Source organism: Panthera tigris, chromosome B4 (genome assembly GCF_018350195.1).
Source record: "Panthera tigris isolate Pti1 chromosome B4, P.tigris_Pti1_mat1.1, whole genome shotgun sequence".
Classification (NCBI taxonomy): domain Eukaryota; kingdom Metazoa; phylum Chordata; class Mammalia; order Carnivora; family Felidae; genus Panthera; species Panthera tigris.
The window spans coordinates 75,196,706-75,210,266 of record NC_056666.1 but is presented as its reverse complement, the minus strand read 5'-3'; the positions used below and the strand labels follow the sequence as shown (position 1 = coordinate 75,210,266).

The following is a 13,561-nucleotide window of genomic DNA, read 5'->3' as shown; positions in this document are numbered from 1 at the left end:
CATCTTACTGACTACCGCATATTCTTCCAGGCAACTGGTGGGAGGCTCCCAAGCCTTCTATCAGCGAGCACCCTATCCTGGGTCCCTGCCCTTACAGCAGCAGCAGCAGCAGCAACAACTGTGGCAGCAGCAGCAGCAACAACAGCAGGCAACAGCAACCTCCATGCGCCTTGCCATGTCTACTCGCTTTCCATCAACTCCTGGGCCTGAACTTGGCCGCCAAACCCTAGCTTCCCCCTTGGCAGGAATTCCCGCCCGCCTCCCTGGCCCTGGAGAGCCAGTGCCTGGTCCAGCTGGTCCTGCCCAGTTCATTGAGTTGCGGCACAATGTACAGAAAGGACTAGGACCTGGGGGGGCTCCGTTTCCTGGGCAGGGCCCCCCTCAGAGACCCCGTTTTTACCCAGTAAGTGAGGACTCCCACCGAATGGCTCCTGAAGGGCTTCGAGGCCTGGCAGTATCAGGCCTTCCCCCACAGAAACCCGCAGCACCTCCGGCCCCTGAATTGAACAGTAGTCTCCATCCAGTGCCCCACACCAAAGGTCCCTCCCTGCCCACTGGCTTGGAGCTGGTCAGCCGGCCCACCTCAAGCACTGAGCTTGGCCGCCCTCCTCCTCTGGCCCTGGAAGCTGGGAAGTTACCCTGTGAGGATCCTGAGCTGGATGATGACTTTGATGCCCACAAGGCCCTAGAGGATGATGAGGAGCTTGCTCACCTGGGCCTGGGTGTGGATGTGGCCAAGGGAGATGATGAGCTGGGCACCTTGGAAAACCTGGAGACCAATGACCCTCACCTGGATGACCTGCTCAATGGGGATGAGTTTGATCTGCTGGCCTATACTGACCCTGAGCTGGATACTGGGGACAAGAAGGACATCTTCAATGAGCACCTGAGGCTGGTAGAGTCGGCCAATGAAAAGGCTGAGCGGGAGGCCCTGCTGCGGGGGGTGGAGCCAGGACCCATGGGCCCTGATGAGCGCCCTCTGCCTGCTGCTGATGTCTCTGAGGCCCGTCTGGCATCGGTGCTCCCTGAGGTGAAGCCCAAGGTAGAGGAAGGTGGGCGCCACCCTTCCCCTTGCCAGTTCGCCATTACCACCCCCAAGGTAGAGCCAGCACCTGCCACCACTTCCCTAGGTCTGGGGCTGAAACCAGGACAGAGTGTGATGGGCACCCGGGACACCCGGATGGGCACAGGACCCTTTTCCGGCAGTGGGCACACAACTGAGAAGGGCCCCTTTGGGGCCACAGGAGGACCACCAGCTCACCTGCTGACACCCAGCCCGCTGAGTGGCCCAGGAGGGTCCTCCCTGCTGGAAAAGTTTGAGCTGGAGAGTGGGGCCCTGACCTTGCCCGGTGGACATGCAGCATCAGGGGATGAGCTGGACAAGATGGAGAGCTCGCTGGTAGCCAGTGAGTTACCCTTGCTCATCGAAGACCTGTTGGAGCATGAGAAGAAGGAGCTGCAGAAGAAGCAGCAGCTTTCGGCACAGCTGCAGCCTGCCCAGCAACAGCAGCAACAACAGCAGCAGCAGCAGCAGCAGCATTCCCTGCTGGCCACACCAGGCCCTGCCCAGGCCATGTCTTTGACACATGAAGGCTCTTCTCCCAGTTTGGCTGGGCCCCAACAGCAGCTTGCCCTAGGACTTGGGGGTTCCCGACAGCCAGGCTTGGCCCAACCACTGATGCCCACCCAGCCACCAGCACATGCCCTCCAGCAGCGCCTGGCCCCATCCATGGCCATGGTGTCCAGTCAAGGACATATGCTAAGTGGGCAGCACGGGGGGCAGGCAGGCTTGGTGCCCCAGCAGAGCCCACAGCCAGTGCTGGCACAGAAGCCCATGGGTACCATGCCACCTTCCATGTGTATGAAACCTCAGCAGCTGGCCATGCAGCAGCAGCTGGCTAACAGCTTCTTCCCTGATACAGGTAACTTGAGCCAGGGGCACTGGCTTAGTTACTCAGGGGTGATCACTGCTACCACCAAATGGACACTGGAGCTAGAGACCTAAGATAATCCCCAGCTGAGGGAGGTGGGACACAAAGAGCATGGGCTAAACACCATACTAGCAGTGCAGGCAGAAGCATTGTAGCTTTTGCCAACAGAGGAATGGTGCCTGGCATAGAGCAGGCAGTTAGATACTTGAACAAATGGAATGAATGCATGAAGCCTGGTTGGCAAGGGCTTTGTAGCTGTGCGAGACCAGAAGATCGGGAGCTGGAGAGAAGTAGTGCAGGAAACAGCAGTCCAGGCGGGCACAGGCCCTTGAGTGGGAAATGTTGTGGGGGGAAGCAGGTGAGTGCGTTTGGAGACCATATTGAGGTGGCTAGGCCAGAGTGGACTCCATGTGGAGGAAGGTAAGTGGGTACTACCCTAATTTTGGAGACGTGAGAAGGGGGGCCAGATTGAGGAAGATCTCAAATTCAATACTGTTTATTGGGATAACATTTGTTAAGCCGTGTGCCAAGGACTTTACCATCGTCGTCTAATTGAATCACAACAAACTCATTAAATAGGTACTGCCAGGGTCTTCAGTTAGGGAAGTAGGCATGGAGGGCGAGTAACTTGCCAAGATCATACGGCTAACAGCTAGAGTTTGAATCCTGCTCCTCTGGTCCTCTTGACTATTTTGTGGCCTTAAAATAGGAGGAAAGGGAGTTTGGGTAGTCCTTTAAAAAAATTTTTTTTTAATTCTCTTTATTTTTGAGAGGCAGAGAGAGACAGAGCACGTGTGGGGGAGGGGCAGAGAGAGAGGGAGGGAGACACAGAATCCAAAGCAGGCTCCAGGCTCTGAGCTGTCAACACAGAGCCCGATGTGGGGCCTAAGCTCACGAACCGTGAGATCATAACCCGAGCCGAAGTTGGACGCTCAACTGACTGAGCCACCCAGGCACCCCAGGTTAGTCCTTTAAAAAGTGGAGAGTGAAGTTGTGAGAGCAGTGGAGAAATATAAAATGTGCAGGATTTTAGGAAGATGTAAGTTTTGGGTGGTTGCTTATTTCTCCTTTTTAACCCAGCATCCTGAATAGGCAAGAAATGGGCTGTAGGTGATGCATGTGGTGCCCAGAGCAGCACTGGCATCTAGGACTTTGGCACAGTGCCCACATCTAGGGTTCTTGGGCTGCACTAGTTGCCCTAAGAGTACTTCTGTTGAAGAATGCTTTCTAGGTCATAAGGTGTACTCACAGTCTTTGTTACATTTGATCCTCATGGTAGTTCTGTGAGGTCAGCAGAGTAGGGAATCACAAGATCTGTCAAATAGAGGAGGAAACTAAGGCTCAGAGAAGTCAAATGACGTTGATACATTAGCTCAGCAAATGTTTACTGAGTACCCTTTGGCACTGTGTGAGTAAAAACAGGGCCACTAGCTTGTGAATAATAAAGCTTAGTCAGCCAGGCTCCCTGGCTCCTAGTCTTTCTAACACTTTCTTGCCATGCCATTGTTCTACTTGGTTTGGTGGAGGTCAAGGTGTTGGAAGGAACGGCAGATGCAAAGTGGAGTATTGAATCCAATGTCCAGCTGACTTGGCTCTCCCCTCTCCAGATCTGGACAAATTTGCAGCAGAAGATATCATTGATCCCATTGCAAAGGCCAAGATGGTGGCTTTGAAAGGCATCAAGAAAGTGATGGCTCAGGGCAGCATTGGAGTGGCACCTGGTATGAACAGGTAAGACGTGGGAGGTGGGGGTGGTTGGCTCTTTCCTTTCCCAGTCTTTTCCCTTTCCTTCCTGGTCCCCTTCCCTACTTGTCCCACCTCTTTGCCTTTCAACTTTCCCCATCACCTGTGCATCCCCTTTGCTTTGGTGGACTCCAGGCAGCAAGTATCTCTGCTAGCCCAGAGGCTCTCAGGGGGGCCCGGCAGTGATCTGCAGAACCACGTGGCAGCTGGGAGTGGCCAGGTAAGTGATCAGTTGGGAGTAGGCACTTGTGTCCTATACAATCAGGCCACCCTTTTTAGGGCCTAGTATGGAACAATGACCCTTTAGCAGTCTCTCTCATCACAGGAGCGGAGTGCTGGTGACCCTTCCCAGCCTCGTCCCAATCCACCCACCTTTGCCCAGGGAGTGATCAGTGAGTAGGGGGATGGGGAGGAGTGTGCAAGGGAGTGGGGTGTGTGGAAGAAGAGGGATTGGGATCACTCTTTTGCAGATCCTGACACCCTGTTTCCTTTCCCAGATGAGGCTGACCAGCGGCAGTATGAGGAATGGCTGTTTCATACCCAGCAGCTCCTACAGATGCAGCTGAAGGTGCTAGAGGAGCAGATCGGTGTGCATCGCAAGTCCCGGAAGGCTCTGTGTGCCAAACAGCGCACTGCCAAGAAGGCTGGCCGTGAGTTCCCAGAAGCTGATGCTGAGAAGCTCAAGCTGGTTACAGAGCAGCAGAGCAAGATCCAGAAACAGCTGGATCAGGTAGGGAAAGCAGACTTCAGCCTAGAAACCAGGAGCCCGGGGAACAGGGATGGCTCCGGTGGGCAGGCCCCAGGCTCACCTCCCAACCCTCCTGTGTTAGGTCCGGAAGCAGCAGAAGGAGCACACCAACCTCATGGCAGAATATCGGAATAAGCAGCAGCAACAGCAGCAACAGCAGCAACAGCAACACTCAGCTGTGCTGGCCCTCAGCCCTTCCCAGAGTCCCCGGCTACTCACCAAGCTCCCCGGTCAGCTGATCCCTGGCCATGGGCTGCAGCCACCACAGGGGCCTCCGGGTGGGCAAGCTGCAGGTCTTCGCCTGCCCCCAGGGGGCATGGCTCTCCCTGGACAGCCTGGTGGCCCTTTCCTCAACACCTCCCTGGCCCAGCAGCAGCAACAGCAACATTCTGGTGGGACTGGGGCCTTGGCTGGCCCCTCAGGGGGCTTTTTCCCTGGCAACCTTGCTCTTCGAGGCCTAGGACCTGATTCGAGACTTTTACAGGAGAGGCAGCTACAGCTCCAGCAGCAACGCATGCAACTAGCCCAGAAATTGCAGCAGCAGCAGCAGCAGCAGCAACAGCAGCAGCACCTCCTAGGACAGGTGGCAATCCAGCAGCAACAGCAGCAGAGCTTGGGGGTACAGGCAAACCAGGCTCTGGGTCCCAAGCCCCCGGGGCTTCTGCCTCCCAGTAGCCATCAAGGCCTCTTGGTCCAGCAGCTGTCCCCGCAACCACCCCAGGGGCCCCAGGGCATGCTGGGCCCTGCCCAGGTGGCAGTGTTACAGCAGCAGCAGCAGCAGCAGCACCCTGGAGCTTTGGGGCCCCAGGGTCCTCACAGACAGGTACTTCTTACCCAGTCCCGGGTGCTGAGTTCCCCCCAGCTGGCACAGCAGGGTCAGGGCCTTATGGGACACCGGCTGGTCACAGCCCAGCAGCAGCAGCAGCAGCAACAGCACCAACAGCAGGGATCCATGGCAGGCCTTTCCCATCTTCAGCAGGGCCTGATGCCACACAGCGGGCAGCCCAAACTGAGTGCTCAGCCCATGGCTTCCTTACAGCAGCAGCAGCTTCAGCAGCAGCAGCTACAGCAGCAACAACAGCAGCAGCAGCAGCTACAGCAGCAACAACAGCAGCAGCAACAGCAGCTACAACAGCAGCAGCTGCAGCAGCAGCAACAACTACAACAACAGCAACTACAGCAGCAGCAGCTACAGCAGCAGCAGCAACAGCAACAACAATTGCAGCAGCAGCAGCAGCAGCAGCAGCAGCAGCAGCAACAGCAGCAGATGGGCCTCTTGAACCAGAGTCGAACTTTATTGTCTCCCCAGCAGCAGCAGCAGCAGCAACAGCAGCAGCAGCAGCAGCAGCAACAGCAGCAGCAGCAGCAACAGCAGCAGCAGCAGGTGACCCTTGGCCCTGGCATACCAGCCAAGCCTGTGCAACACTTTTCTAACCCCGGAACCCTGGGCCCAACTGTCCTCTTGACGGGCAAGGAACAAAGCATTGTAGAGACAGCTCTTCCTCCAGAGGCCACTGAGGGGCCCTCCACACATCAGGGAGGGCCGTTAGCAATAGGGACTATACCTGAGTCAGTGGCGACTGAACCTGGGGAGGTAAAGCCTTCGCTCTCCGGGGACTCACAGCTCCTGCTTGTCCAGCCCCAGGCCCAGCCTCAGCCCAACCCTGTGCAGCTGCAGCCACCTCTGAGGGTCCCAGGGCAACAGCAGCAGCAAGTTAACTTGCTCCACACAGGAGGTGTGGGAAGCCATGGGCAAGCAGGCAGTGGATCATCTTCTGAGGCCTCATCTATGCCCCACCTGCTGGCCCAATCCTCTGTTCCTTTAGGGGAGCAGCCTGGGACCATGACCCAGAACCTTCTGGGTTCCCAACAGCCCCTTGGACTAGAGCGGCCAGTGCAGAATAATGCAGGGCCACAGCCTGCCAAATCAGGACCTGTCCCCCAGGCTGGGCAGGGCCTGCCCGGGGCTGGCGTCATGCCTACGGTGGGTCAGCTTCGAGCACAGCTCCAAGGAGTCCTGGCCAAAAACCCCCAGCTGCGGCACTTGAGTCCACAGCAGCAGCAGCAGCTACAGGCGCTCCTCATGCAGCGGCAGCTGCAGCAGAGTCAGTCAGTGCGCCATGCCCCACCCTACCAGGAGCCTGGGGCCCAGCCCTCTCCCCTCCAGGGCCTCCTAGGCCGCCAGCCTCAACTTGGGGGCTTCCCTGGATCCCAGACTGGCCCCCTCCAGGAGCTAGGGGCAGGGCTTCGACCTCAGGGCCCACCCCGGCTCCCCACCCCACAAGGAGCCTTATCCACAGGACCAGTCGTTGGCCCTGTCCATCCCACACCTCCACCATCCAGCCCCCAAGAGCCAAAGAGACCTTCCTCACAGCCCCCAGGAGCCAGCCCCCTGGTCCCATCCCAGCTCCCCTCTGAGGCCCAGCTCGCCCCCACCCAGCCAGGGACTCCAAAACCCCAGGGCCCATCCTTGGAGCTGCCTCCTGGGAGGGTCTCACCTGCTACTGCCCAGCTTGCAGATACCTTCTTTGGCAAGGGGCTGGGACCTTGGGACCCCCCAGACAACCTAGTGGAAGCCCAGAAGCCAGAGCAGAGCATTCATCTGGAGCAGGTGAATGGGCAGGCAGTGCCTGAGCCACCCCATCTCAGCATCAAGCAGGAGCCTCGGGAAGAGCCATGTGCCCTGGGAGCCCAGGCGGTGAAGAGGGAGGCCAACGGGGAGCCAATAGGGGCACCAGGTACCAGCAACCACCTCCTGCTGGCAGGCCCCCGCTCAGAGGCCGGGCATCTGCTCTTGCAGAAGCTTCTACGGGCAAAGAATGTGCAACTCAGCACTGGGCGGGGGCCCGAGGGGCTGCGAGCTGAGATCAACGGGCACATTGACAGCAAGCTGGCTGGGCTGGAGCAGAAACTACAGGGTACCCCCAGCAACAAGGAGGTGAGTACTTTAGATGGATTGGAGCAGATAGAATTGGGGCTGCAACCTAGGGCAGCGTGAGCATGTCTGGTTCAAACAGGAGGCGAGGGCTCTGAGGAAGACAGCAGCCTTCACTGTGGGTTTATCTGGCTTAGGATACAGCAGCAAGGAAGCCTTTGACACCAAAGCCCAAGCGGGTACAGAAGGCAAGCGACAGGTTGGTGAGCTCCCGAAAGAAGCTGCGGAAGGAGGACGGGGTCAGGGCCAGCGAGGCCTTGCTGAAACAGCTGAAACAGGTGACCCCCAGGAGCCAGCCCCATGGTCCCATCCCAGGATAGGGGGCACTCTGGCCCCCAGCTGTGCAGTGGCAGAGATGTACACACTGTGGGTTTCCAACCTTGTCATCTTGCCCCTCTTAGGAGCTGTCCCTGCTGCCCCTAACGGAGCCTACCATCACCGCCAATTTTAGCCTCTTTGCTCCCTTCGGCAGTGGCTGCCCGGTCAATGGGCAATGCCAGCTGAGGGGGGCCTTTGGAAGTGGGGCGCTGTCCACGGGCCCTGACTACTATTCCCAGCTGCTTACCAAGGTCAGAAAAATGGCAGTACCTCTTGGGGATGACGAGGTTCTTGGGGAGGTGGAGGTGGGAATGGAAGATGAGGAAATTGCTGATGTCGTGTGGGGCCAGGAGATTACATCAGTCTCCCTATGCCATCTTGCACACAACACCCCACCCCACCCCCAGAATAACCTGAGTAACCCGCCGACACCACCCTCGTCGCTGCCCCCCACCCCACCCCCATCGGTGCAGCAGAAGATGGTGAATGGCGTCACTCCATCTGAAGAGCTGGGGGAGCACCCCAAGGATGCTGCCTCTGCCCGGGATACTGAAGGGACACTGAGGGGTAAGTCAGGAGCAGAGTGGGCCTCTCCTTCTCTGGTAGGATTTAGTGCCGGGGGTCCAAGTTGGTTAGTGTCCCCTCTCATACAGTTTGAGAGGAATGGTTGCATGTTGCCCCGTGCGCACATATGACAGGATACCTGAGGTTAGGAAGGGCCTCTTCAGGGCTGATGAGTTGGAAGCAGGGAGTCCAGAGAACAGGCAACAGAGGAGGTAGATGGCAGGGAAAGAGGTAATGAGGCTTTTGTTGGTGAGGAACAATCCTGCTTGAGTGGTTATAGAACTACAGTGAAATCTGGATTTGAATTCAGGTTCCTGTATTAATTTAGTTGTGTCAGCACAGCTAAGTAACACGGTTGATTTGTGTGGGCCCCAATTTCCTCACTATAAAGAGGTGTGATATTATTCCTCTGCTGGAGTTGTTAAAAGATGATAAACAAAGCCCAGGGCCTGACATAGAGGAAAGGCTCAATAAATACAGCTCATCTGCCCCAGATTTGTAGGTCGGTGGGTAGGTAGACAGCAGTTCGTAATAGCTAAGCTAGATCTTGTACTAGTTAGGCCTGAAATATGGGGGAGAAAGCCGTGTCAGCTCTGGTCACCAGCCTGACTTTTCTTCTCCCTTTCTACTCTTCAGATACTTCAGAGGTGAAGAGTCTAGACCTGCTGGCTGCCTTGCCTACACCCCCTCACAATCAGACTGAGGATGTCAGGTGGGGGCAGCCAGAAATGGGGATGAGGAATGGGAGTACGGGACCGGGGCAGGTTGTTTCATCTTTCCTTTGGCCAATGGCAGATTTCAAATCCGGCTATGACATCGACTAATTTCTAGATTTGGGAGGGGGAGTCTGCAGGGCAGTACCAGCAAATGCCTACTTTTGGCCCACAGGATGGAGAGTGATGAGGACAGCGATTCTCCTGACAGCATTGTGCCGGCTTCGTCCCCCGAGAGCATCCTGGGGGAGGAGGCCCCTCGTTTCCCTCAGCTCGGCTCAGGCCGGTGGGAGCAGGATGACCGGGCTCTCTCCCCTGTCATCCCCATCATTCCTCGGGCCAGTATCCCAGGTAGAGGCTGCTCTGGGCGTGGGCCAGGCAGGGCTGGGTTGTCCGAGCTGGGGGGAGAGAGGCAGCTAGAGCTTACACAGGTCCCTCTCTCATTCAGTCTTCCCAGATACCAAACCTTATGGGGCCCTGGACCTGGAGGCCCCTGGAAAGCTGCCTGCCACAACTTGGGAAAAGGGCAAAGGAAGTGAGGTGTCAGTCATGCTGACGGTCTCTGCTGCTGCAGCCAAGGTGTGTCCTGGGGGTACCTTGGAGACCAAGGGGATCCTGGTCAGAAGGCAGTCCATGGAGCTTGTGTGGATAAGTTCAGTCACTCAGAACTATGTACTAGGACCTGCTGTGTGTGAGTGCCTGGGCCGGAGGCTTCAGGATTAGGGTAAATAAAGCATGAGAGGTCCCTGCCCTCAGGGGGGCTCCCTGTCCAGTGGTAGACCCAAGTCAACAAATGAGGAGAGTTGCACATGACGCGACAAATGCTGTAAGACAGCATGTCTTCAGTCACATTTGGTAGAACTCTCGTTATTTTATTGTTAATGTTGGCGGGGTTTTGTGGTCAAAGAAAATTGGAAATCCCGGTTGAAACCACAAAACAAGTTTCTTTACTACAAGGTTCCTCAGATCCTTTAATTTGCTAATGTGTATCGTGAGTCTCCAGGTCGTGGATATAGCCTGTGTCATTCCTAAACTCTGTTGGCACTGGTCCCTTTTGGTGGAGCGCCCATTCATGTCCGTAGCAGTCTTGGAAAGGTGCTCTGAAGGAAGCGTGTGAGAAGGGCAGGACTGACTGGCTGCTTGGGGAGTGGGCTTCTGGGTGTTGAAGGGTGTCCCCGTCAAACCGGTGGCAGGGCTCACTCCGCACTGCCGACACAGCCCTCCCATCCCCTTCCCTGCCCTGGTAGAACCTGAATGGTGTGATGGTGGCGGTGGCAGAGCTGCTGAGCATGAAGATCCCCAACTCCTATGAGGTGCTGTTCCCAGAGAGCCCTGCCCGGGCAGGCCTTGAGCCTAAGAAGGGGGAAGCCGAGGGCCCTGGTGAGTGTGGCAGGAAAACTTGGGACCTGCGGGGAATGCTTCTGGCGGGAGGTTCTGACCCCTTCCTTCCTGCAGGAGGGAAAGAAAAGGGTCTGGGAGGCAAGAGCCCAGAAGCTGGCCCTGATTGGCTGAAACAGTTTGATGCAGTGTTGCCTGGCTATACCCTCAAGAGCCAGCTAGACATCTTGAGCCTCCTGAAACAGGTGGGTCTGGGGGAGAAAGGGAGGTGGGTGTCTGGCTAGGGCAAAGAAGGCAGAGGGCTTTGGGGAGAGTGCCATCCGGGTGAGAGGAGGGAGGGGGCTAGTTAAGTGAGGCGCTGGCACTAATGCTACCGGGCACGTGCCCTCCCATAGGAGAGCCCCGCCCCAGAGCCACCCACCCAACACAGCTACACCTACAACGTCTCCAACCTGGACGTGCGACAGCTCTCAGCCCCGCCTCCTGAGGAACCCTCCCCGCCCCCATCCCCCTTGGCACCCTCTCCTGCCAGCCCCCCTGCTGAACCCCTGGCTGAACTCCCGGCTGAACCCTCAGCTGAGCCACCTGTCCCCTCGCCTCTGCCACTGGCCTCATCCCCTGAATCAGCCCGACCCAAGCCCCGAGCCCGGCCCCCTGAAGAAGGTGAAGATTCCCGGCCCCCTCGCCTCAAGAAGTGGAAGGGGGTGCGTTGGAAGCGGCTGCGGCTGCTGCTGACCATTCAGAAGGCTGGTGGACGGCAGGAGGACGAGCGGGAAGTGGCAGAGTTTATGGAACAGCTCGGCACAGCCCTGCGACCCGACAAGGTGCCTCGCGACATGCGGCGCTGCTGCTTCTGTCACGAGGAGGGTGATGGGGCCACTGATGGACCTGCCCGCCTGCTGAACCTGGACCTGGACCTGTGGGTACACCTCAACTGCGCTCTGTGGTCCACGGAGGTATATGAGACCCAGGGCGGGGCACTGATGAACGTGGAGGTTGCCCTGCACCGAGGACTGCTCACCAAGTGCTCCCTGTGCCAGCGCACCGGTGCCACCAGCAGCTGCAATCGAATGCGTTGTCCCAACGTCTACCATTTTGCCTGTGCCATCCGCGCCAAGTGCATGTTCTTCAAGGACAAGACCATGCTGTGTCCAATGCATAAGATCAAGGGACCCTGTGAGCAGGAGCTGAGCTCTTTTGCTGTCTTCCGGCGGGTCTACATTGAGCGGGATGAGGTGAAGCAAATCGCCAGCATCATCCAGCGGGGAGAGCGGCTGCACATGTTCCGTGTAGGGGGCCTTGTGTTCCATGCCATTGGACAGCTGCTCCCTCACCAAATGGCCGACTTCCACAGTGCCACTGCCCTTTATCCTGTGGGCTATGAGGCCACACGCATCTACTGGAGCCTCCGCACCAACAACCGCCGCTGCTGCTACCGCTGCTCCATCGGCGAGAACAACGGAAGGCCCGAGTTCATAATCAAAGTCATCGAGCAGGGCCTGGAGGACCTGGTCTTCACCGACGCCTCCCCCCAGGGTGAGCACTGGGCCCTTGAAATGGTAATACGGAAATGGGAGAGATCCTCAGGGTCTTTGTGAGTGACCTTCCTCCCCTGACCTCGGGCAGGTAGAGGTCTTCTAGAGATCCCCAGAGAAAGTGTTTTAGCCTCTCTTGGTCACCTTAATTGCTCTTGTAATTGAAGATGTTTTGCTAGTCTACTTCGTGTATTCTAGGTTCTTTTCCTACCCGCAGTGGAACTAAAGAATATTCTGATTCTGAGACCGCATCATCTAGCTCACCCACCCTGTTCTTAACCACGTGTTCCTTATGGTTGCTTCGGCCTGGTCAAAATTCTGTTGATCTTAGTTTTAGCGTTAATGGTAAAAATAAGTGAGCATGTACCATGTGGCGCAAACTAATGTAAGTGACTGATACAGGTGATTTTGTTTATGCCAACCCTATGATGTAAGTACTTCCATTTTGCCTAGTTTATACATAAAGAAACAGAGCCTTAGAGAAATTTGAGTATTTGGCTTAAGGGCCTAAAGCCTGTGCTGGAACTTGAACCCAAGTCTTCCCAAGTCCAGAGCATGCCTATTGTTCTGGCTCTCGGTTAGTCAGTGTTCCCTGTGCTGGGGCTTCTGGGCCTTGGGTCCATGTTTGTGTGTCATAGGGCTCTGTGATGCCCCTCCAGGGTAGGAAGCCTTCTGGCTTGTTGAGGGAGAGTGGGACTGGGAGGCCAGTGGAGGGTCCTGAAGAACCACACAGCCTCGTGACAGGGAGGTGTGCAGGCCGCAGGAAATGACCATAGCTCCAGATGGAGGTTAGGGCTGAGGTCAGTGAGCAGAAATCACCTCTGAGGGCTGCTCTCTTTCTTTGCCTCTTAGCTGTGTGGAATCGCATCATTGAGCCTGTGGCTGCCATGAGAAAAGAGGCCGACATGCTGCGGCTCTTCCCTGAGTACCTGAAAGGCGAGGAGCTCTTTGGGCTGACGGTGCACGCCGTGCTGCGCATAGCTGAATCAGTAAGGAGGGGCTGGGGGCCAGGTGGGCACCGGGGACTCTGGTCCTGCCCCCAAAATGCTCAGGCTAAGGCAAGCACGGCCTGTGCCCACAGCTGCCTGGAGTGGAGAGCTGTCAAAACTATTTATTCCGCTATGGACGCCACCCCCTGATGGAGCTGCCACTCATGATCAATCCCACTGGTTGTGCCCGATCGGAGCCTAAAATCCTCACACACTACAAACGGTGAGCTTGTGTGTGGGGGGGCCGTGGGATGTGGGAGTGGGTGGTTGGTAGGAACCCTCCGGCCAATTAGGAGGGTTTGGGGGTTCACTCTAGGCCTCCTGATTAGAGGGTATGCAGGTATTACTTAGGGTATCCCTTTCCTCTTCCTCCACCCTGCTCAGGTATCCTAGGTTGGCCTGGGGTCTGGGATAGTCTTATCTTGGGCACCCCGGGAATGGCTATTGGGGAGGTTCTGGGTAGACGGTGGTGAAATTTTATGAAATGTGTAAGGGGGCCAGTCACCTCCTTCCTCTTATTTTGCTTCTAGGGGGCCTGTGATTCTCCCAAACCTGAGACACCCTATAAGTGCTAGGGTCACCTTCCCTTCCCCAGGCTGAGTTGGTGTCAAAAATAATTAGAAATATAATGGAAAAATACTAAAACCTTACGTTTGTATAGCACTTTATACTTTTTTTTTCAAAGCGTTTTCACATCCATTATCTCATTTGATCCTCACAACAACCTTATGAGGTAGGTAGGGCAGG

The 13,561-nt window shown here is 56.6% G+C and overlaps 1 protein-coding gene across 1 annotated transcript in view; it reads left to right on the top strand.

Annotated features, from left to right (window-relative positions):
• The window catches only part of KMT2D (lysine methyltransferase 2D), a 40,289-nt gene that overhangs the window by 21,698 nt on the left and 5,030 nt on the right, over positions 1-13,561 (top strand). The window contains 17 exon segments of the mRNA XM_042992205.1: positions 31-1,922; positions 3,539-3,662; positions 3,810-3,894; positions 4,000-4,066; positions 4,172-4,404; positions 4,505-7,360; positions 7,495-7,635; positions 7,759-7,926; positions 8,083-8,242; positions 8,876-8,951; positions 9,128-9,303; positions 9,401-9,531; positions 10,200-10,332; positions 10,408-10,535; positions 10,686-11,826; positions 12,678-12,814; positions 12,907-13,037. Coding sequence (XP_042848139.1) covers positions 31-1,922; positions 3,539-3,662; positions 3,810-3,894; positions 4,000-4,066; positions 4,172-4,404; positions 4,505-7,360; positions 7,495-7,635; positions 7,759-7,926; positions 8,083-8,242; positions 8,876-8,951; positions 9,128-9,303; positions 9,401-9,531; positions 10,200-10,332; positions 10,408-10,535; positions 10,686-11,826; positions 12,678-12,814; positions 12,907-13,037 — 7,779 coding nt within the window.